The sequence below is a fragment of the Dasypus novemcinctus genome, chromosome 7 (genome assembly GCF_030445035.2).
Source record: "Dasypus novemcinctus isolate mDasNov1 chromosome 7, mDasNov1.1.hap2, whole genome shotgun sequence".
NCBI lineage: Eukaryota > Metazoa > Chordata > Mammalia > Cingulata > Dasypodidae > Dasypus > Dasypus novemcinctus.
Genome location: NC_080679.1, coordinates 77,233,366 through 77,257,944, shown reverse-complemented (window position 1 = coordinate 77,257,944; position 24,579 = coordinate 77,233,366). Strand labels below are relative to the sequence as shown.

Here is a 24,579-nt window from a genome sequence, read left to right as displayed (position 1 = left end):
GTTTCCTAAGGCAGAAAAAAATTCCAGCAAGAAACTTAAAAAGCATTAACCTTTAGGACAAGGACTGAAGGGAAAAACCCCATATAATCATAAAAAGATTCCAGGTTTTGCTTTATAGTACCACATTTTAAAAGAAATGTCTTACCTCTAATTCTTTGTCACTTAAAGATCCCAAGCTTCCAAAACTATGATTAGAGCTTTCATTATTTGTTGAGGCCTGTTAAAAAATATTAAAAAAGCAAATATCAGTAATTTAAATATATTAAAAAAGTAAACACTCTTTATAAATGGAAATAAAATATTATTCCATTAAGCAAGGAAGTCATATGAAGTAAAAATAAGACATACCAAGTTCTTTACACTATAAATATCTTAGAAAATTTCAAGTCAATAAAGAACTAAGGGGTTTCAAGAATTGACTTATGTCAGCTGATTTTTCAGAACATCAAATTCAAGAACAAAGAAACTGAGTCATCTGTTAGGATAAGGTCCCTAAAATTATTATCCAATGTATAAAACTATGCTTCCTTTAACTGAAAGTAATTTGTGCTCCTCAATTCTCTTCACAATCTCATCAAATTCCATCATAGCCCCCCCACACACACATACATTCTTGCCTTTTTTCATATTAACACACTGGACAGTTCTTGATTTTTTGTTTTGGCTTACTCTTTTAAGAAAATCTTGTATTATTTTGACCATATTAATTGCTCGGTTCAATAGTTTCTCCATTTCCTTTATAATAAATACTTAAACTATGATAAACAGAAATAAGCCAGTGTTCTGTTGCATAATGTCTGATTTGTTTCCAGTACACTTCCATGATTCTTAATGTTTTGTTGACTTTTTGGACTATCAGTATATTAGTTCAATGTCTTCCAGGAACATTTAAACCAGAGGCTAATACGCTATGGCATATTTATGAAAGATGACACATGGATTACTTCAGGTGCGGGCAGGTCTACTGTCATCCATATGCTTCCCTTCCATTTGTAAGGAGTAGCTGCCAATCCAACTATTAAAAGGTTGCAAGCTGGCCTATAATTACCCTTGAGAAATTTCCGAACTGATGCCTTTGAGTCATAAACTTAAATCAAAATTTATAAAATGGGGAGGTGGATGTGGCTCAAGAAGTTGGTCCCCTGCCTACCACATGGGAGGTTCCGGGTTTGGTTCTTGGTGCCTCCTAAAGACATGCAAGACAGCAAACTGACGTGACAGGCTGGAATGGTGAGTGGATACAATGAGATGATGCAATGAAGAGACACAACAAGGAAACACAATGAGACACAACAAGAGGGAGTGGAGGTGGCTCAAGCTATTGGGTACCTCTCTCCCACATGAGAAGTTCTGGGTTCAGTTCCCAATGTCTCCTAAGAAAAAAGTACACACAATAACAGACACAAAGAGCAGACAGCACAAACAATGAGGTTGGGGAGGGGAGAAATAAGTAAATAAAATAAATCTTTAATAAAAGTTTATAAAATATTTACTGCATACATGTTCAGTACTACGGTAAGAAATGTAAAGGCAGTTTCATCACAGGATAGCACTTGAACAGATTAAGATTCAAGTACTACTTAGAGGAAAGTCATCATCTAATTAGGGCAAGACTACCAAACTTCAAACAATACCATCGACAACACTTAAGAAGTGATAAATTATTTGGGGTAACAGAGGCTGCTACAGAGTTTCTGAATATCTCTAAATCCCAACATTAAAATGTTTAAAACCAGAAGAGTAAACCAAAAATCCACAGAAAACATTTACAAACTAAACTAGGTAGCAAGGACTTGCCATGAATGCCCCCATAAAAGCAAATGAAGATATATCACCAGCAAACACAACACCTGCATAAGATCATTTTCTGTATGGGGAGAGGCAGACACAGATCTGAAAAGAACGGTCTCCCAAATAACAACAGGTATTCACCAAAACCATCAAGTCAATTTGAGTACAGAAGTTGTTCATTGGAAGGGTTTGGGCCCTTTCCAAAAGTCAGTCCAAGAGGTTCCTGGAGAGGTCTTCAGAGGTTGAAGCAGTCCTTAACAGGCCCCACCCTGCAATGAGGATAATGTACTGGGTATGGAATCAAAATTGAGGAAGAAAAGTTCAATAGGGATAAAAGAAATGGACTCCGGATAGAAGTAGGGAAGGAAACTGAGCTTAGAAATCTCTAAAAGGAAATGCCTCAGTTTTAAAGCCTGCCTCCCCCTAAAAAAAAAAACGAAACACGAGGGAGAACACTGTGAGAAAAGCAATTCTAAACCACACCTCTTTCTAAAAGTCCAGGGAAATCAATTTTACATAAAAGTAGCAACAAAAAATGATGTAGGCCAACCTCATAAAGTTCTCATAAGAAGAAAGGGAATAGGTACAAAATAACATCCTGATAATAAAAGCATACCAGGAACACATGCCTGCAAAATGAATGAAAACTGTAACCACTATTTCAAACCTAAGTAAAACATGTTATGAAAATGATTCAAGAAATGAAAGAACATAAATCAAGATTTTTGAAAAACTCAAAAATAAAGTAAGAACTCAGGATAACATGAGAAATAAAAATCTTTTCTTAAATGAAGATTAAACCTGAATGAACTCAAGAGCACATATACACAACAGATAATGCTTTAAGAGAACTAAAAGATAAAAAGGAGGCACGAATTTTAATTTAAAAGAAATGAACAGGGAAGTGATTTGGCTCAACTGATAGAGCGTTCACCTACCACACTGGAGGTCCAGGGTTCAAACCCAGGGCCTCCTGATCTGTGTGGGGAGCTGACCCACGCGTAGAGCTGATGCACTCAAGAAGTGCCGTGTGCCACACAGGGGTGTCCCTTGGGTAGGGGAGCCCCATGCGCAAGGGGCGTGCCCTGTAAGGAGAGCCACTGTGTGTGAAAAAAGTGCGGCCTGCCCAAGAATGGTGCCGCACACACAGAGAGCTGAACCAACAAGATGACGCAACAAAAAGACACACAGATTCCTGGTGCCACTCATAAGAATGCAGGCAGACAAAGGAGGACACATAGCAAATGGACAGAGAGAACAGACAACAGGGGCGGGGGGGGGAGAGAAATAAATAAATAAAAAATCTCAAAAAAAATAAAAAAAGAAATGAACGGATAACAAGGATTTGAGAGAAAGCAATAACTATTGAAGATAAGCAACAAAGATCCAACTTACAAACAACAGTAGTCGTCAACACTAATACAAGATAGCAAAACAGTAAAAATTGTAATTTGAGAAAATTTCCCTGAAAATTCAAGATTTGAAACTACCAACTGAAAGAATATACTGCACATTCAAGAATACCCAGACTAGCAACATCAAATTTTTAAAATGCAACACTGTCAGAAAAAAAAAAAGTAACATATTTCTGATATTCAAGGAAAGAAACTATGACTCTATAACTAGCAAAACTGATTTTAACATACAAAACTGGTACCAAAATATAAGAAATCAGGAAACACCATTCCCATAAGGCCTTCCTAAACAATCTACTACAGAACAAGCTTCAGACAACTGAACTGACATATTTAATGAATAAATGCACTTTTAAAGTTGTTATAGTGCAATATTGTAGGGGGATGGAGATTAAGGAAAGAACACTTTGGTCATTGGGATAGTCTAAGTATTGTATTTTGAGACTGCAGTGTGTGAGATGTAGAATGAAGTAAATAAATAATTGTGAGATATAAAGATTCTTAGTGTAGAAAGAATATACAAATACAAATAAAAACCTTGTAGTCTTAAATTTGAATTGGGGGGGAGTGGACAGGGCTCAAGCAGTTGACTGCCTGCTTCCCAAATGGGAGGACCCGAGTTTAGTTCCTGGTGCTTCCTAAAAACAAAACAAAACAAAAAAAAAAACAAAACAAAAAACAAAAAAAAATAAACAAATGAAAAAACCGACTCAGGGAAGCTGATGAGCCTCAGTGGCTGAGCACCAGCGTCCCACATGTAAGGTCTGGGGTTCAATCCCCAGCCCTAGTACCTCAACAACACCAAGAAAAAAAAAATCAACTGGAGAGCAGATGTGACTCAAGCAGTTAAGCACCTGCTTCTCACATGGGAGGTCCTGAGGTTCTTCCCTGTTGCTTCCTAAAAATAAGAAAAATTTGAATTGGAAGTATCAATATAAATTCATGAGATATTTTTATCTTTAAAATATAAAGTAGACTATATATATACATACACACACACATATACACACCCACACGCGCGTACACACACACACACACACACATATATAAATTCCACCAAATTAACCTTCCCACTCTGGAAAAAAAAACAACTACCTGAAGGAACTTGAGCAAACAAAAGCAGGCAGAAGATGCACAGGAGTCAATGCTTGGAAGCAGAGAATGGTGTAAGTTTCCTGTTTGTACAGCCTTTTACCTCAGGGAAGGCCCCAGTCAGAGCTATAGAGCAGCTAAAATATGGATCAAAATTTGGGATCTAATTGGCTTGAAAACCAGAGATCAGAGGTTGAGAATACCACATCAGCCAGAAAGGGAGAAGGGATATGATAGAAAACAAGGAGCCACAGAGGAAGAGCCCCACATTCTGCAAATTAATGCTACCCAAATCTCTGGCTAATCTTAGGCAAGAGCAGAACAGACTAAACATTCAGATAAGGCTAAAGTAACTGAAGAGAGGTGTCAGCTACTGCCCACTTCAAGAAGAAAAGTTTTAGATTTCAGCCAAGTTAACTGCATGTTAAAACAAACTACAAAAACCCAACACTCTCCAGAAGAAGTCACCAAATGCTAATCACTGCTTTGTATAATACACATTGTGCAGGATAACAAAAAATTTCTAGACATATGCTACAAAATGTGACCTATGTGAGGGAAGTGGATACAGCTCAGATGACTGAGCGTCTGCTTCCCACATGGGAGGTCCTGGTTTAGTTCCTTGGTGCCTCCTAAAAAAAACAAAAGCAGACAACAAGCACACAAATGAAACAACCAACTCAGATGTGGCTCAAGTGGTTGAGCACTGGCTTCCCACATACAATGTCCTGGGTTCAATCTCTGGCCCTGATACCTTAAAAAAAAAAGTGACCTATGTGGAAGAGAAAAGACAATCAACAGAGACTAACCACAAAATAACCCAGGTATTAGAATTAACAGATTTTAAAACAGCTATTATAATTATACATTCACAAAAGAAATGTTTGTAATAAATGAACAAATTAGAAATTTCAATAGAGAAATAAAAACAAAAACAACCAAATAGAAAGTCTAGAATGGAAAAATTCACTGAAGTAAAAAATTCACTGAATGGGCATAATAGCAAAACAGAGAAAGATGGCACTGAAGAGAGACCAGAGGAAATTAATTCAAACCAATGAAGAGAGGAATTGTTGAAATAGTGTGTGCTGGACACTAATAAGCAGTCTAACATACATGAAAGGAGAAGGGAAAATTCAAAGAGCAGGGAAAAAAGATGAAATGATGGCCAGAAAATTCCAAAATTTGGTGAACAGATTGAAGAAGTTCACGGATCCTCAGGTAGGATAAATGCAAAGAAAACCAAACCTAGGTACATTACAGTCATACTACTTAAAATCAAAGATAAAGAAAAATTCTTGAAAGCAGAAAAAGATAACATTATACACATGAGAACGAAAAGGATATATGACTGACTGCCAGCCTGTCTTCATTCATAAAGGAGGGTAGAAAACTTATTCTTTGGAAATGGTGAGCCAGGGGAACTCTGGAATGAGACTTAACCCTGGAGGTGAGGAAATAGAAGAAAATAAGTACAAGACTACACAATAATAAAACTCTTAGCACTGTTCTTTCCTCAATTCTAGAAAGTTAACAAGCAAATTTATACCACATAGGCAGCTGACTGCAGACTTTCTCTCTGAAGAAACAGATCACCTCAAGAGATAAAAAGTTTATATCCCTCAAAGAAATGACCCAGTCAGGTCATCCAATTATAAACCCATCAGTCAATAATAAGTCTTGCCTATTCACACATAGCCTGTAGTAGATGTTTAAGTGCCTAATATATAGATAAGAACAACATCCAAGTATCACTATAAACTGAAGACATACCAACAAAAAGTAAAAAGGAACTCACAGGAATAAGACAATTCAGGGACCAAAAAAAATTTCACATACAAACAATATTATTACTAAAATATAAACAACAACAAGCTAGCTAAAAGAAATATTTAAGAGAACAAACAAAAAGCATCTGGAAATTTTAAAATGGAAGAAAAAAATACAACAGATGGATTTAAGGATAAAGTTGAGGAAAACTTCCAAAACTCTCCCCAAAAAGAGATCTTTTGGGGAAAAAAAGAATATCAGAAAATCAGTCTGGGAAATCCTGGCTCAAATAATGAGAGTTCAAGAAAAAAAACAAGAAAATTGATGAGATGAAATAAATAATTCAAGAAACTTTTTCAGAACTGGAAAGCATGAGTTTCAGGATTGAAAGGGGCACTTTTTTTAACCAAGCACAGTGGTCCAAAGAAAACCACACCAAGGCACATTACCATGTAATTTTTTAAATACTCGGGGTAAAGAGATCATGAAAGCTTGCAGAGAAGAACAAACACGTCACTTACAAAAGCTCAGGAATCAGAATTGTCATTGGACTGCTCAACAGTAACACTGGAAACTAGAAGGCAATGGAACAATGCCTTCAAAATTCTGAGAAAATTATTTACAACTTAGAATTCTACACCCAGCCAAACTAACAACCAAGTAGAAAAAGGAGACTACACAAGGTCTCAAAAAATTTACCACTCATGGATCTTTCATCAGAAAGTGATTTAAAAAATTGTTCCACCAAGACAAAGGAATAAACCGAGAGAGAGAGAGAGGCTGGGATACAGGAAATGGGAACTCAAACATAGGAAAGATACAAAGGGAATTCCCATGATGATGAGGAAGGGAGATTCCAGAATGTGGTTATTCAGCAGACTTGGAGAACAAGTAGCCTAGATACAAAGAGAAGAATGAAGGACTTCACGGATAATGTATTTACAAAATACATATACATGTATTTGAAAACAATGGAGAGTATGTGGATAAACACATAGAAACTAAAAAATGCAAAGTAAGGCAACTACTAACTCTAGGGGAAACAAAAAAGTTTAACAAAAGAAGAAATGCAATCATGTACTCTTATATGACTCAAGTGTGATTAATATTACATAGCCATAATATAAACATTAAAATACCTATCCAACCAAAAGTTGCAATATATCTAAATCAGGATGGGGCAGGGAAGTATGGGTATTTCTGAAGGAATAAGGGGTTAGATAATTTAAAAGAGTTAACTCATCATCTTCTATAATTGGAAGTCAGTAAATATCTAACGAGAAAAAGAAAGGCAAAAACTGTAATAATCTTATTTAGCAATATGGATGTAAATAAACCAAACCAAAACACAATTAATATATAAAAAGCTTTGAGGTGAGAGGCTGCCTCTAGTAAGTTTGGATCTAGGACTGGAAAAATTCTACTGTTTTGTTTTTTATTTTTTTAATTTTTGATTTTGGAATAATTTCATACTTACAGGACAGCTGCAAAAAAAATACAAATCCTAGCAAGAACTCCAATATACTTTCTACCTAGATATCCAAATCCATCAACTTTCAACATTTTTCCATATTTGCTAGATCTATCCATCTATCTTCTAAACATATGAGTTCTAAATATCATGTTCCTTGAACATTTAAAACTTCCATGTACATTTCCTGAGAACAAAGATATTCACTTACGTAACCACCATAAATAGAATTACCAAATTCAAGAAATTTAACATTGCTATAAAGCTTACAGTCTACATTCCTGTTTTTTCATATGTCCCAGTAATGTCCTTTTGGGACTTTTCTCCCCCACTATTAGTTCCAGTCCAGGATCATGGATGCATTTAATTGTCATCTCTTCTGTTGCCTTTTTTTTAAAATTGTGGAAACATACATAAAACATAACCATTCCCATCTCAACCTCCCCCAAGCATACCATTCAGTGGAATGAATCATATCCACAATGTTGTATTATCCTTATCACCATCCATTACCAGAAAGTTCCCCATCACCTCAAACAGAAACCATATACTTACTATGCATTAACTCCCCATACTCCCTCCCAATGGCTCCTGGTAACCAGTACTCTACTTACTATCTCTGTGAATCTGCATATACTTGCTATTTCATATAAGGGGGGTCGTGCACTTATTTCACTCAAAATGGTATCTTTAAGGTTCATTCATATAAGTATCATAATTTCATTCCTTTTTAAGACTGAGGAATATTCCATTGTATGTATATACTACATTTTGTTATCCATTCATCAGCTGATGGACATGTGGGTTGCTTCTACCTTTTGGCTATTGTAAATAATGTTGCTACAAATCAAAAAAGAAAAGAGGGAGCGGATGTGGCTCAAGTGGTTGGGTACCCGCAGTCCACATGGGAGGTCCCAGGTTTGGTTCTTGGTGCCTCCTGAAAAAACAAAAACAAACAACAAGCAAAACAAAGGAAAAAATCCAACTCAGAGAGGTCAATGTGCCTCAGTGGCTGAGTACCGGCTTCCCATATACAAGATCCCGGGTTCAATCCCTAGCTGCCAGAGGAAAAACAGAGGGAGGGAAAAACAAATCACATTTATAGTTTCAAATGCCTGATTGTTCTACAAAGGCTATAATGAATATCAGTAGAACCTACACACCAGCAATAAACAATCTGAAAAGACTATATCAAGAAAATTCCATTTATAATGGCAACTAATAGAATAAAATATCTAGGAATAAATTTAACCAAGAAGATAAAGGATGTATAGATGCAGAAAACTACTGGTCAATACTAAAAGAAATTAAGCAAAGAAAATAGAAGGAAATATCTTCAGGTCCCTGTATTAAAATAATGGATTCTTAAAGAAAAAAAAAGATTCTTAGCTTTACACCAAAAGCAAAGCAGATAAATGGGACTTCATCAAAATTAAAACATTTTGTGCATCAAAGCACATTGTTGGTTTTTATAAAGGGTATTTATTTGGGGTAGAATCTTACAAGTCCCTAAAGAGTACAACTCAAGGTACCATAAGACAGTCTCACCCATTGTCTGTTGCCACATGTTGATTCAAGATGGCGGGTGATGTCTACAAGGCTTCAGCCTTACTCCTTCCTCTTAAGGTTCCATGGTCCCAGCTTCTTCCTGTCTCAGCTGCAGGGTGGCATAGGGCTCATTTCTTTCTGGGCCCTCTCAGCTGCTCAGGGTTCTGGTCTCTTCAACTGCAAGCTATCAGGCAAATGGCTCAACTCTCCTCAGGGTTTTAGCTTTTTGAGCCTTCTCCTTTCTGTCACAAGGTAGGACCAAAATGACCAAGTTCTCTCCTCTTCCTTGTGTCTTCTTGAGTGAGTGTCCATTTATCAGCCCACCAAAGGGGTGGGGACTCAACCAGAGTCACGCCCTACTGATCTGGTCAAATCAAAGCCCTAATCTTAACATAATTTAATCAAAGACATCTCAGCTGGATCAATTACAATCAAAGGTTATTACACCAAGAAGAACAGATTAATTTATAAACAATCTCTTTTGGGGATTCACAAATAATCTCACACTGCCACATATGGATACACCTCAATTTTTTAGCCATCTGTACAATGGCATTTGGATTTTTGGCTTTTGCCTATTAAAAAAAAGATTGTTATAAATATTCATGTACAAATATTTTTGTGGACACATTTTCATTTCTCTCGGGAAAAAATATATATATTTAATAGTGGGATAAGGTAGATGTATGTTTAAGTTCATTAAGAAACTGACAGTTTTCCAAAGTGTTTCTATCATTTTTCACTTCAATCAGCCAAGTATAGAAATTTTAGCTGTTCCATTTCCTCATCCTTCTAGTGCAGGGGTTCTTAACAAGGGGTTCCTCAAGGGGCCCATGGAAAGATTTCAGGGGTCCATGAGCTTGAATTGAAAAAAGTCAGCTTATTATCTTTATTTTCTCTGACCTCTAACTGAAATTTACTATTTCCTCCATTTATGAATGTATGCAATAAATTATAGTAGTATTCATTCATATCACATTACAGTTGTTGCAGATCTTGAAAAATTGTTTACACTCACCTGTACTTTAAATTACATATATGTGCATTTATTAGTCAGGGTTCTCTAGGGAAAAAGAAGCAACAAGAGATATCCGTCGATAGTAAGAGATTTATCAGAGTCTCACATGTAGCTGTGGGGATGCACAAGTCCAGGTTCCACAGGCAGGCTGCAACCAGGAGCTCCGACCTAAGTCCAGTGAAGATTCTTGACGAGTTCTGGGAGATGCTGGCTGTCCAAAGTCAATGCTGAAATTACTTCCCCTTTTAAGGGATTCAACTGATTGGGTTAAGCATCAGTCATTGCTGATGGCAATCTCCCTGATTGTAATTATAACTAGCTATCTATGATTTACCACTGCAGTAAAGTCAATGGTGACTAAAGTCCATAAATGCCCTTGTATTACAGTCAGCCCAGCGCTTGCTTCACCAAACAACTGGGCACAATTATCTGGCCAAGTAGACACAATAGCCCAACCATCACAGTGCAGTATAATTATTAACGCAAGGATCATCAGTAGATGCTGAAACCACTAAGTAAAAGGTTTTGGAGAACAATATATTTATAGAGTTTCAAAGTTTCACCCCATAGATTAGTTATTAATTACAAATGTGAAAATGTGCCTTTAAAATGGAGAGATTGTTGGTCACCACCATAATAACGAAGATTGCACTTTGCATTGCTAATGTCATAGCCAGTCTGACATTACGTATATTCTGGGGGATGCAGTGGAGATAAACAAATCACCTCTGTAGTTTTCATGCCAGAAATGTTTGATTTGAAGTGATCATTAGGAAATTCTCTTGGATATTCTGCTGCACAACTGGTCTAGACTCTTCATAGTACCGAGTGCCATGAAGAACAAAGGGAGGGAAGCGGATTTGGCTCAACTGATAAGAGCATCTGCCTACCACATGGGAGGTCCAGGATTCAAACCCAGGGCCTCCCGACTAGTGTGGTGAGCGCAGTGCTGATGCGCGCAAGGAGTGCCGTGCCACGTGGGGATGTCCCCTGCACAGGGGAGCCCCACGTGCAAGGAATGCGCCCCGTAAGGAGAGACGCCCCGCTCAAAAAAAGCACAGCCTGCCCAGGAGTGGTGCCACACACACAGAGAGCTGATGCAGTAAGATGACGCAACAAAAAGAGACACAGATTCCCAGTGCCACTGGCAAGAAAGCAAGCGGACACAGAACACACAGTGAATGGACACAGAGGGCAGACAACTGAGGGGGAGGAAGGGGAGAGAAGTAAATAAAAAAAATAATTCTTTTTAAAAAAAAAAAAAGGACCAAAGGGAAGCAAGGTAACTGTTCTAGACTGAATGAGATTAAAGACACAGCAACCAAATGCAATGTGTGAATCCTGATTGGCTCCTGGATTGGGAACAAACAGTTATAAAGGATATTAGGGGGACAACTGGGGAAATGTGAGTATGGACCATGAGTATGGTCTTCAAATGTGTAATAATGATGCTGTGATTGTGTAGGAGAATGTCTTTATTTTGGGGACACATGTGCTGAAGTATTTAGGGGTAATGTGTCATGGTGTCTGCACATGGTTTAGCAAAAAGGAAAGCATATGTATATAAAAAGGATGGAGTGGGGAAGTGAACTTGGCCCAATGGATAGGGCGTCTGCCTACCACATGGGAGGTCCGCAGTTCAAACCCCAGGCCTCCTGACCTGTGTCGAGCTGGCCCATGCGCAGCGCTGATGCGCGCAAGGAGTGCCCTGCCACGCAGGGGAGCCCCATGTGCAAGGAGTGCACCCCGTAAGGAGAGCCGCCGAGCGCGAAAGAAAATGCAGCCTGCCCAAGAACAGCGCCGCACACACAGAGAGCTGACACAAGATGAGGCAACAAAAAGAAACACAGATTCCTGGTGCCACTGATAAGGATAGAAGTGGTCACAGAAGAACACACAGCGTATGGACACAGAGAGCAGACAACTGGGGGTGGGAAAGGGGAGAGAAATTTTTTTAAAAATTTAAAAAAAAAAAGAAAAGGATGGACCGAATATAGGGTTAACAGTTGATGATTCTGGGTTAGGGTTATATTGGTGTTACTGTATGTTGTCATTTGGGTAAGACATTTTTGTATGTTTACATTGTATATAATTTTTTAAAATGTTCATTTAAACTTAAAAGCAAATAATTTATAGGTAGGTGTGGCTGTTTGATATTATTTATGAATTCCAAGAAAGATATTATGTTTGTAAACTGGTCTCTTCCTCTGGGCATGATACTCTTCGATTGTATTAAATTCAAAGGTTTTATGTTTACTTGATTAAATTGAGATTAGGGCTTTGACTCGACCTTGTCATACAGTGTGACTCAGAGTTGAGTACCTGCCCCATTGGTGGGCTGATAGAAACACTCACTCACTGAAGAAGATACAAGACCTTTATAGACACAGAAGAGAAAGAACTCTGCCAGTTTTGATCCTGGAGCCCTAGGGAAAGATAAGCCATTTACCTGATAGTTTGCAGCCAAAGAGAACAGAGCCCTAAAAGGAAGAAGGAAGGAGAGACCAGGTAAAAGTGTTCTGCCATCTTGCTTTAACACAAGGCAGCTGACTTTGGTGAGGAAGTAACTTTGAGCCGGACTCTACAGAGTCTTTTAACTGTACACTTTTACCCCAAATAAATACCCTTTATAAAAGCTAACAGATTTCTGGTACTTTGCATCAGCATCCCTTTGGCTGAGTAATACACCATACAATAGAACACTACTATGCAACAAAAATGAATGTTGTGGGAAGATGATGAAGGAATAACAGGCAGAGCTGAATCCTCTGACAAAAGCCTTGGAGAAAGAGCCAAAAGCTGTCCAAGGGAAGTGCTTTGGGGGTTAGCAGACAAGGACTTTGCTATACAATTCCCAGGAGAGTGAGGGACAGTGAGAAGAAGAAGCTGAAACAACAAATACAAGTTACCCAGTCCTGGTAGCAGCAGGGAAGGGCTTTCCTCCCCCATCCCCAAGATATGAAGCTGGATTACAACACCTGGTTCACTGCAGTGGACTGAAAGGGGAGCAGACATCTTTCTCCTTGTCAGCTGTTTCAAGGGAAAAGGGAGGGAAGGTCAGGGTGCTTTTCTTCAGTGGATTAGGCCAGCAGAGCCCACTTTGGATCTCTGATTTGGAGATTCAACAAAGGAATATAGGAAAGCCGAGAATGAAACACCTCTGTGGAAAGGTGTGTTGACTCACACACAATCTTCTGGCCTGTCTGGAAATTGCATGGACAAAAACTGTTCTCTGTGCTCTGTATCCAAGCCTTGGGAGAAAATCTGTGCGCCACTAGTGAGTCCCTGGCCCAATTTTGAAAACTTAAGGTGGGCAATTTTCAAGACTGAGAATAAGATGAACCAAATATCAAAGAGCTGTAAAAAAATAAAATAGGCAAGAGAGAGAAATTAACCATCAGAGTAAATGCACTAACATATTCAGATGCCTAGACATCAGCAAAAAATTACAAGCCATACTAGGAAACAGGAAGAGATGGCCCAGCCAAAAGAACCAACTAAATAATCTGAAGAGATACAGGATTTAATACAATTAATCAGGGATAATCACACAACTCTCCTAAATCACTTCTAAGAATTTAAAGAAACCATGACTAAAGAAATAAAGAATATTAAGAAGACAATGGGAGAGCATAAAGAACAATTTGAAAGCCTGCAGAGAAAAGTACCAGACCTTACAGGAATGAAAGACACAATGAATGAGATTAAAAATACATTAGAGTGGGAAACGGACTTTGGCCCAGTGGTTAGGGCGTCCGTCTACCATATGGGAGGTCCGCGGTTCAAACCCCGGGCCTCCTTGACCCGTGTGGAGCTGGCCATGCGCAGTGCTGATGCGCGCAAGGAGTGCCGTGCCACGCAGGGGTGTCCCCCGCGTGGGGGAGCCCCACCCGCAAGGAGTGCGCCCATGAGGAAGGCCGCCCAGCGTGAAAAGAAAGAGCAGCCTGCCCAGGAATGGCGCCGCCCACACTTCCCATGCCGCTGACCACAACAGAAGCGGACAAAGAAACAAGACGCAGCAAATAGACACCAAGAACAGACAACCAGGGGAGGGGGGGGAATTAAATAAATAAATAAATCTTTAAAAAAAAAAAAAAATACATTAGAGGCACATAAGAGCAGATTTAGGGAAGCAGATGTGGCTCAAGTGATAATGCTTCTACCTATCATATGGAAGGACCTGGATTCAATCCCTGGGGATTCCTGGTAAAAAAGAAGAAGAGAAAGCGTGCCTGTGCAGCGAGCCACTGCCGGCATGGCGAGCTAAGTGCCCACACGGCTAGCCAGTGCCCGCGCAGTAAGCCAAGTGTTCACTTGAATGCCTGTGTGGTGAGCCAGTGCACGCTCAAGTGAGTTACGCAGCAAGATGATGATGCAACAAAAGAGAGATGAATGGGAGAATCAAGGTGAAGCACAGCAGAGACCAAGAACTGAGGTGGTGCAAGTAACCTTTCTCCACATCAGAGGTCCCCAGGATGGAATCCCAGTGAATCCTAGAAGAGAAAGATGAGAAGTGAAGACAGAAAGAGAAACAGAGAAGATCACACAGTGAATAGAAACAGACTGCAGAATAAAAAGTTAAAAAAAAAAAAAAAAAAAGAGCAGATTTAAAGTGCTTGACGACAGAAATATTGATTTCCAATGCAGAGCATCTGAACTGGGAAAGACAGGAGAACAGAGAGAGAGAAAATGGAAAAAATGAAACAAAGGCTCAGGGAACTGAATGACAACACATAATGCACAAACATCTGCATTACTGGTGTCCCAGAAGAAGAGAATGGAAAAGAGGCGGAAAGAATATTTGAGGAAATAATGACCCAACCCTTACGAAGGACATAAATATTAGTATTCAAGGACAATGCACCCAAAACAGAATAAATCTGAAAAGACTCACCCTGAGACACCTACTATGCAGAATGACAAATACCAGAGTTAAAGAGAGGATTCTGAAAGCAGCAAGAGAAAAGCAAAGCATTACATACAAGGGAAACTCGATAAGTTTAAGTGCTGATCTCTCAACAGAAACCATGGAGGAGAGAATAAAGTGGTATGATCTATTTAAGGTCCTGAGACAGAAAAGCTGCCAGCCAAGAATTCTGTGTCTGGCAAAGCTGTCTTTCAAAAATGGGGGTACATTCAGAGTCTTCACAAACAAAAACTGATAGCATATGTTACCAAAAGACCAGATTTGCAAAAGATACTCAAGAAGGTGCTGCAGTCTTAAAGGAAAAAACAAGGGCGAGAGATTTGTAGAAGAGTTTAGAAATGAAGATTATTAGGATGGATAAGAAGACAGACAATAGAATGATATGACGACAAAATGGATAAAGTAAGTAATGCCTTTCTGTAACCACACTGAATGTTAACAGACTGAACTCCCCAATCAAAAGACATACACTGATAGAATGAATAAAAATTATGAGCCATCTATATGTTGTCTACAGGAGACATACCTCAGATGTAAGGACACAACCAGGTTAAAAGTGAAAGGTTGGAAAAGGTATTCCATGCAAAGAGTAACCAAAAAAGAGCTGGAGTAGACCAGATAAATATAAAATAATAGCATTATAGTATATGAACAATAATTACTTGGTGCAACTGGCAAATTGTTCCTGTGATCAGTATTCTGTAATTCTCTTCATATGAAATAAATACTTGTTTTTAAGTGAGGAGGGCTGGAGAAGAGATACATTTTTGGATACTTCATTTTTCTTATTCATACTCACTAATTTTCCAAATAGGAATTTGATTATCTAGAAAGAACTATGGCTTAAATGGAAATTAAATAACTAAAAAAAAATTTACTTCATTCTTGAGATTGTTATTCCAATATTAGAACCGCAATATAAAAATTAGAGTTATGTTATAGTTTCTATATTTGAATTTTTTTTTTTTTAAGATTTCTTTCTCTCCCCACCCCTCCCACCCCATTTGTCTGTTCTGTGTGTCCATTCTCTGTGTGTTCTTCTGTGATTGCTTCTATTCTTGTCAGCGGCACCAGGAAAATGTGTCTCTTCTTTCTGTGGCATCATCTTGCTGTGTCAGCTCTCTGTGTGTGCGGCGCCATTCCTGGGCAGGCTGAACTTTCTTTCACGCTGGGCAGCTCTCCTTACGGGGTACACTCCTTGCGCTGGGGCTCCCCTATGCGGGGGACACCCCTGTGTGGCACAGCACTCCTTGCGTATATCAGCACTGCATGTGGGCCAGCTCCACACGGGTCAAGGAGGCCCAGGGTTTGAACTGTGGGGCTGCCATGTGGTAGGCGAATGCTCTATCCATTGAGCAGAGTCCGCTTCCCTGAATTATTATTTAATTTATAAATGTTTGTTGCTATACTATTTTTATAATTAATTATATTAAATCTAACCTGGCCTTGCACTTTCTTTTAAAATCTGTAATTTCTTTTAATCTATTTTTCTATTTATTTTACAATTTTTTACAATAAAGGACTTTTTAACAGCTAAAAAAAGCCATTGATTATAAACTTTGAATACATAATAAGGTATATGAACATATCTCAAATAAAACTGTTTTAATAAACAAATAAATAATTGTGCAAGAATAGCCAGAAATAGCAGCTATGTACAACAAGGGAAACAGAGAGATTGAGAGGTGAGGAATTTTGTGTATGTTTTATTTATTATTATGGAAATAATGAAAATGCTTTAATAATGATTGAAGTGATAAGTGTGATTATACCAAATACCACTGATTGGACACTTCGGATAAATTTTATACTGTATTAATATGTATCAATAAAATTGATTTAGTAAAAAAGAATGTATTACTGATACATACAACAATGTGGAGGAATCTCAAAAACATTAAATTAAATGAAAGAATCCATATACACAAGAAACCAAATACAGGCAAAACTAATCTGTAGTAAGAAATCAGACAGTGTGGTGGGGAAGAGGTCTGGCAAGAGGCAAAAGGAAACTCTTTGGACAGATGGAGAGATTCTGTATTTTGTTTTGTGTGCTACTTATATACCATGTAAACAAATGCCAAATCAAAAAGTAGGGAATATATAAATGTTTTTATCAGCTTTATTTGTAATTGTCAATACCCAAATAACCCAAATGTCTTATCCAGGAATTGGATTTTAAAAACGATGATACACCTACACAATGGAATATTATTTAGCAGTAAAAATGAATAAACCACTGATACACAGAACGACATGGATGAATACAGAATGCACTATGCTAAGCTAACTCCAAAGGTTACATATTATAATACGTAATCCATTTTTATGATAATCTTGCAAAAGCAAAATTATAGGACTGGAACAAGGATCAGTGGTTGCCAGGGACTGGGGTTTGGAGGAGTTGACTACAAAGGGGAATGGGGGAATATTGTAGAGTGATGAAACTATTTTATATCTCAATTTGTTGGTGTACACATTTGTCAAAACTTGTAGCAGAACTGTATCATTAATAGGGTGAATTTTCCTATATGTAAATGGTACCTTAATAAAAAGTATGGGAAAAAACCCATAACTGAACACTTAAGATTTATGCATTTTATTGTCAGTTAGTTATACTTAATAGATTAACTAAGCATTTAACTCAATAAAATGGAATAAGAGCCATGGAGCAAATGCAAAATAACAAGTAAATTATAAAAGGCAGAAATCAATGGAGGGAAAAAGCAAACAAACAGGGAAACAGATTAAGAAAACCAAAATCAGTTTCTTTGAAAACAGTCATTAGGTTAGAAAGAGTTGTAGAAAGAATAAGCAAAAAATGAAAATATGAAAGGAAAGAAAATAACAAGGGCAATAAAAAGTACTATAATTATACACTAATAAATTTGAAAAGCTTAATGAAATGGATTAATAAACTAAATAAAAATCAAAGTAAAAGATCTCCCATCCCAACAAATGCCAGTCAAAATAGTTCTACAAGTGAGTTCTACCCATTTTCCTAAACATTTCCTATCATATACAGGAGCTGAAAAAAATTATCTAATTGTGAAAGGAGCCCAGTAGATTTTATGAGGCTGGAGTGATACTGATTTATAAAAGAGATAATGTGGAGTGCTGAAAATATTCTTTATCTTGAGATGTGGGTTACATCAATGTGTCAAAACTCACTGACCATGATTAGTAGCAAAGTTTCAATATTTGTACATCAACTGTAACAAATGTACCATCCACATGTAAAATGTTATTAATAGGGGAAAGGAGAAAAGGAAGAGGACACTGGGTATATGGGAATCCCTTATATTCTGTACCTCACTTATCTGTAACCTAAAGCTTCTCTGAAGACAAAATGAAAATAATAAGACATTGGGAGAATAAACAGAAGAAAACATCACTGTACATATAGACAACAGATCTTAAAGTGATGAAAGACAATATAAAAAAACCATTTTAAAAATATTTTTCTCATTTTTTATTATTCCAAAAAATTTATAATGTTTTATATTTCATTTCTTATTTTTAAAATATCATTATTATTTCATTTTCTAATTAACTGTATTTGCTTGTTTTGTCGGCTTCATTTCTGAAGAAGTTTTGGATCACAGAAGGGTTACAACTGTGACGGGAGGATCACTGGTGTGGGTGTCAGTGAAGGGAGATGCAAGGGAGGAGGTTCACCTGGGGCATACCTATAAGGTATATAAATGTGCTCAAGCATTCATGGGCATTGTCACGGTGGGTGGAGATTCACACAATAACTGAAAGAATATCGAATCCCCAACCTGGGGAACTCTGCCACATTCTCTAATGGGACAGCAAGAATCCCCCAAGTACAGGGGCTATGACTAGTGAAGGAGGATGGATGGTCTACTGATGGGCCCTTGATGTTGAGGACTGTACTTATGAACTTTGACTTTTGAAACTGAAACTTAGCCTAGTATTATAGAGTGCCTCCTGAGAGTTATCCCGTGAGAGCCTACTTGTTGCTCCAATATGGCCTCTCTCTAAACCAAACTCAGCACATAAATGCATTACCTTCCCGCCAGTGTGCGACGTGTCTCCAATGGATGGGCTGAGCCTCTTTAGCACTGAGGGATTACTACCAAGCACCAACTAGCAATGCAACTAGAAAAAAACTTTGACCAAAAGGGGGAAAAGGTAAAGACAAATGAGTTTATATGGCTAAGACTTCAAAATGAGTAGGGAGGTCATTCCAGAGGTTATGCTTATGCATGTCTCTGCAGGATCTCACTGACTGCCATGGCAAATATTGCCTCAAATAGCAAGGTTCCTGAGGGCTCTGGAGACATCCAGACACTATAGGCAGGGCAGACAGCTCAGGAGTTTGGTGCTCTGCCTGTGGGCCCTACTTTTCAATATGCTCCCCACTGTGATATAGTTGGACTCAGTTGTGGTTTCCCTACACATGGCTCTTCTGCCCCTTCTATTTGCCCCTATTGTTAGTACTAGAGTTGATAGGTGTATGTCCAAGAGACTTTAATCTTTGGGCTGTCCATGTGCCAGCTAGGCCCTCAGTCTCAAAAGATTTATAATACGTACTCTCTAGTTCATTGGATTCACCCAGGATAACTAGCAAGGAGATGATGATAGATGACCATTCCAAGGAACAGAGAGAGTCTACAAATGCAAGCAAGACAGCCCCATCCATTTGCCCCACGGGATCCAAGCCCCCTCTCAATTAGAGGTAGAGTGGGCATTACCATCCCAGAGTCCTCAGGACTGGGGAATAAACAAAGGACTCGAGTAGACTTACTGGTATTCTACTATAGACTTACTGTGATACTAGCAATGGAAGAACTTATATCATTGATGTGGAGGCAGTGGCCACTAGAGGTTATGAGGGGAGGGAGAAAGAAAAACAGGTGTAAATCTTGGCATTTTCAGGACTTGGGAATTGTCCTGAATGACAATGCAATGACAGATACAGTCTACTATATATCTTGCCATAACTTACAAAATTGTGTGGGAGAGTGTAACTACAATGTAAACTATAATCTACACTTAGTGGCAATGTTCTAAAATGTGTTCATCAATGGTAACTAATGTACACTAAACGAAGGATGTTGTTAATGTGGGAAAATATGGGAGGGGTAGGGAGTAGGGCATATGGGAATCCCCTGTATTTTTTATGTAACATTTATGTAATCTAGGTATCTTTTTAAAAAAATAAAATAGTATATTTTTTATATATATATATGGGAGTACAAAAAAGCTCAATGATCAAGGTAAATAATATTTCCGTGCAATATTTTCACAAATCAAAATCAATGCAAAGAAATCCACAATGAACAAAATACAAAATTAAAAAAAAAAGTTAGTGATTACCAAAGGTTCTGAGGGGAGGGGGAGGGAATAATAGGTGGAACATATGGCACTTCTAGGACATTGGAATAAAGAGTAAACCACAATGTAAACTACAGACCTTGGTCAGTAACGGTGCTTCAATATTTGTTCCTCAATTGTAACAAACATACCACACAATTTTAGAATGTTATTAATAGGGGAAGATGTGGGAAGGGGAAAGTATATGGGAAACCCTTATACTTTCAATGTAACTTCTGTAATTTAAAACCTCTTTAAAAATAAAGTTTATTAGGGAAACGGACTTTGGCCCAGTGGTTAGGGCGTCCGTCTACCATATGGGAGGTCCGCGGTTCAAACCCCGGGCCTCCTTGACCCGTGTGGAGCTGGCCGTGTGCAGTGCTGATGCGCGCAAGGAGTGCCTTGCCACGCAAGGGTGTCCCCGGGTGGGGGAGCCCCACGCGCAAGGAGTGCGCCCGTGAGGAAAGCCGCCCAGCGTGAAAAGAAAGAGCAGCCTGCCCAGGAATGGCGCCGCCCACACTTCCCATGCCGCTGACGACAACAGAAGCGGACAAAGAAACAAGACGCAGCAAATAGACACAAAGAACAGACAACCAGGGGAGGGGGGAAATTAAATAAATAAATAAATCTTTAAAAATATATATATATATAAAGTTTATTATATTTTAAAAGTTTAAAAAGACATATAGGTAAGGTCAAAGACAAAATACCTATTTCTCTTATAAAGATACATGCAAAAATCCTAAATAAAGTAATCATGTAGTAAATCCAATAAATTTATTTTTTTATTTCTGCCCCCCATCTCCCATTCGCTGTGTGTTCTTCTGTGACTATGTCTATCCTTCTCGGCAGCACTGGGAATCTGTGTTTCTTTTTGTTGCATCATTTTGTGTCATCTCTCCACGTGTGCGGTGCCATTCCTGGGCAGACTGCACTTTCTTTCACACTGGGCGGTACAGGGCGCACTCCTTGCGCTTGGGGCTCCCCTACTCAGGGGACACCCCTCCGAGGCACGGCACTCCCTGCGCATGTCAGCACTGCGCATGGGCCAGCTCCACACGGGTCAAGGAGGCCTGGGGTTTGAACCGTGGAACTGCCATGTGGTAGGCAGACGCCCTATCCACTGGGCCAAGTTCGCTTCCCAATAAATGTATTTTTAAAAACAGTTTATCATAATCAATCTGGGAACAAATGCGGCTCAGTGGCTGAGCACCTGTCTCCCATGTAGGACATCCCAGGTTCAAGCCTCAGTACTGCAAATATAAAATAAAATAAAAGAACATAGTACATTATAATCAAGTAGGGTTTATCCCAGAAATGTAAGCAAGTTTACACATTTAAAAATTTTATTACTATAAATCACATTATTAAAGGGAAAAAATCTTTTGATTCTTTCAATGTGCCAAAAATTTTTTTTCAACCACCATTTGATTTTAAAAAGAGAAAAGCTGTTAACCAACCAGAAAGGTTCTTCTTTAACTTTGTCAAGGTTATATATCCTAAACCTACAGCAAACATTACACTTAATGGAAAAACTTCAAATGATTCCTCTTTAAGGACAATAACAACAATACATAACCAATGAGGTAAGGAAAAAATACATTCTATGATGTGTAACACTTAACTGTCATTTTTGGAAAATAATCCTTTTCCTTTGAAAAGCCTACAGAATCAACAAACTATTACAACCCAATGAAAGAGACCAGAAGCAAGATTGCTAGATACACAATCAACCTATAAAAATCAAGAGAACCCCATGCCAATAATAACCATCTAGAAAATATAATAAAAAATACACTAGCCACAAAAACTTTAAACTACCCAGAAATTAAATGAACACTCCTAAGAACTTTACAGAGAAAGCTGAATAAATGAAGAAACAGTTCATGAACTTGGATGGGACAACTAATATCATAAAGATGTCAATACTCCCCAAATTAATCTATAAATGATATACTCAGAATAAAAATTCCATTTGAAATTTTTAAGGCAAAAGAATACTCAAATTTCCTTTGGAGAAATAAAGACCTAAAAATAACTAAGGCAATCTTAGAAGGGCAAAGAGAAGAGATTTGTACTATCATATAAGAAGACATACTGAAATGTAGGAGCATTTTCTTAAAATGTGGTATTGGCACAAGAATCCACAGAGAGACCACTGAAATATATTGAGGTTCAGAGAAAGACCCATATATATATGGCAACTTAATTATCATATCTTTATTATATGATAAAGATAGCATCACACATTGGCGATAACACTTGGATCAACTACAAAGTATTATAAAGAAAACTGGTTCACTAGATGGAGAAAAATAAAACTTGATACCATGTGGACCCTAGAAGGATTAAATACCAAATATGACAGTAAAACTAAAATCTAAATAGAAAAAAAAAATACATATAATTTGTGGTCCCCAAGTGAGGAAGAAATATTTAACATTAGAGTCCACTGGACACAATTTTATTTTTGAGCTTCTTTTTTGAGCAGGTCTAATCATAAAACTGATATTTCAGTATTTCTATTCTTTCTTAGAGATCATCCAACAAAAAAAATAAAATTTCTTCTCTTCAATAGATAACAACTCATTCTATCTTACAATTATCATATGTCCACTGAACCCTTTCATAAATCTAAAATAATTATGGGATCTTACTGATCTTATTTTTCCTATATTTTGAAATATTCTATTAATTCATCATCCTAAGAATTACTTCATCATTATTCACCAATTATTCCTAATTAGGCTAAAAAGATGAAAATAATAACAAAACAGAAGAATGATGGTGTGGCTGGCAGAATATGACCCTACCAAAGATGCCTAGGTTCTAATTCCTGGAAACTGTGAACAGGTTATCTTAAAGGAACAGCTGCAGATGTAATCAAGAGTAAAGACCTTGAGATGTTGAGATTACCTCCCAGATTATGTAGGTGAGCCCAGTCAAATCACATTAAGGTTCCTTAAAAGAAGAGAACCTTTTCAGGCTATGGTTAGAAGGAGATGTGACTCCAGAAACAGGATCAAAGAGATGCAATACTGTTTGGCTTTGAAGATGGAGGAAAGAGCTTCTAGAAACTGAAAAAAGTAAACAGATCCTCCCCTAGTATCTCCAGAAGGGAACACACCCTTGCTGACACCTTGACTTTTAGCCCAATGAGACCTGTGCCAGACTTCTAACTACAGAATAATAAGATAATAAACTTGTGTTTTTAAGCAACTAACTTTGTGGTAAGCTATTACAATAGCAATAGAAAAACAATACAGATTTAATGGCCTAAAAGGATGATCCAATAGTGAAATAAATCATCCTTCACGTTTCTTCTTGCCCTGTCCAAAGTATTGCACCGTCTTTAAAGAAGGTATGAAAGACTGGAGACACCACCTTTGTAGTCTTAGTTTTCAATGAATCCAGCTGAGAATTTATAAATTCCTGAATTTCATTTTCCACCCATAATGGCCAAAAGAAGAAAATGACAAAGGAAGACATTTTACAATTACTAGACAAAGCAGAAAATAAATACAAAGAGACAGATAACAGTACTCTAGATCAAGAAACTGATTGTGTAAGGGAAATCTCAGTGTTCAGATAACATCCTCCTACATAAACTTTCTAAAAATTGAGAATCAATGAATTAAGCAATATACTTCTAAGGACAAACAGGAACAAGGTTTTCTCACCCAGTTAGTCATTCAATCAGAAGGACATCATCATGTATATAATAGTCTGCAACAAGAACCTGGACCATTTCATTATGCTCAAAGCACACATGAGGGAAGCGGACTTGGCCCAGTGGTAGAGGTTCTAGCTAGAGCAATCAGGCAAGAAAAAGAAATAAAAGGCATCCATATCGGAAAGGAAGAAGTAAAATTTTCACTGTTCACAGATGACATGATCCTATATCTAGAAAATCCCCAAAAATCTACAACCAAGGTGCTAGAGCCAATAAACGATTTCAGTAGAGTGCCACAATACGAGATCAATATGTAAAAATCACTGCTGTTTCTATACACTAATAATGCACAATATGAGGAGGAAGTCAGGAAAAAAATTCAATTTACAATAGCAATTAAAAGAACCATATATTTAGGAATAAACTTAACCAAGGATGTAAAGCAGTTGTATTCAGAAAACTATAATGCATTACTACAAGAAATTTAAAAAGAATTAAATAATTGGAAGAACATTCCATGCTCATGGACTG

General features: G+C 37.8%; 1 protein-coding gene across 1 annotated transcript in view; it reads right to left on the bottom strand.

The window, feature by feature from the left end:
• The window catches only part of TLK1 (tousled like kinase 1), a 141,849-nt gene that overhangs the window by 76,754 nt on the left and 40,516 nt on the right, over positions 1 to 24,579 (bottom strand). Inside the window, exon 3 of the mRNA XM_058300657.1 lies at positions 146 to 217. Within this exon, the coding sequence (XP_058156640.1) occupies positions 146 to 217 (72 nt within the window). The remainder of the gene's footprint in view (positions 1 to 145; positions 218 to 24,579) is intronic.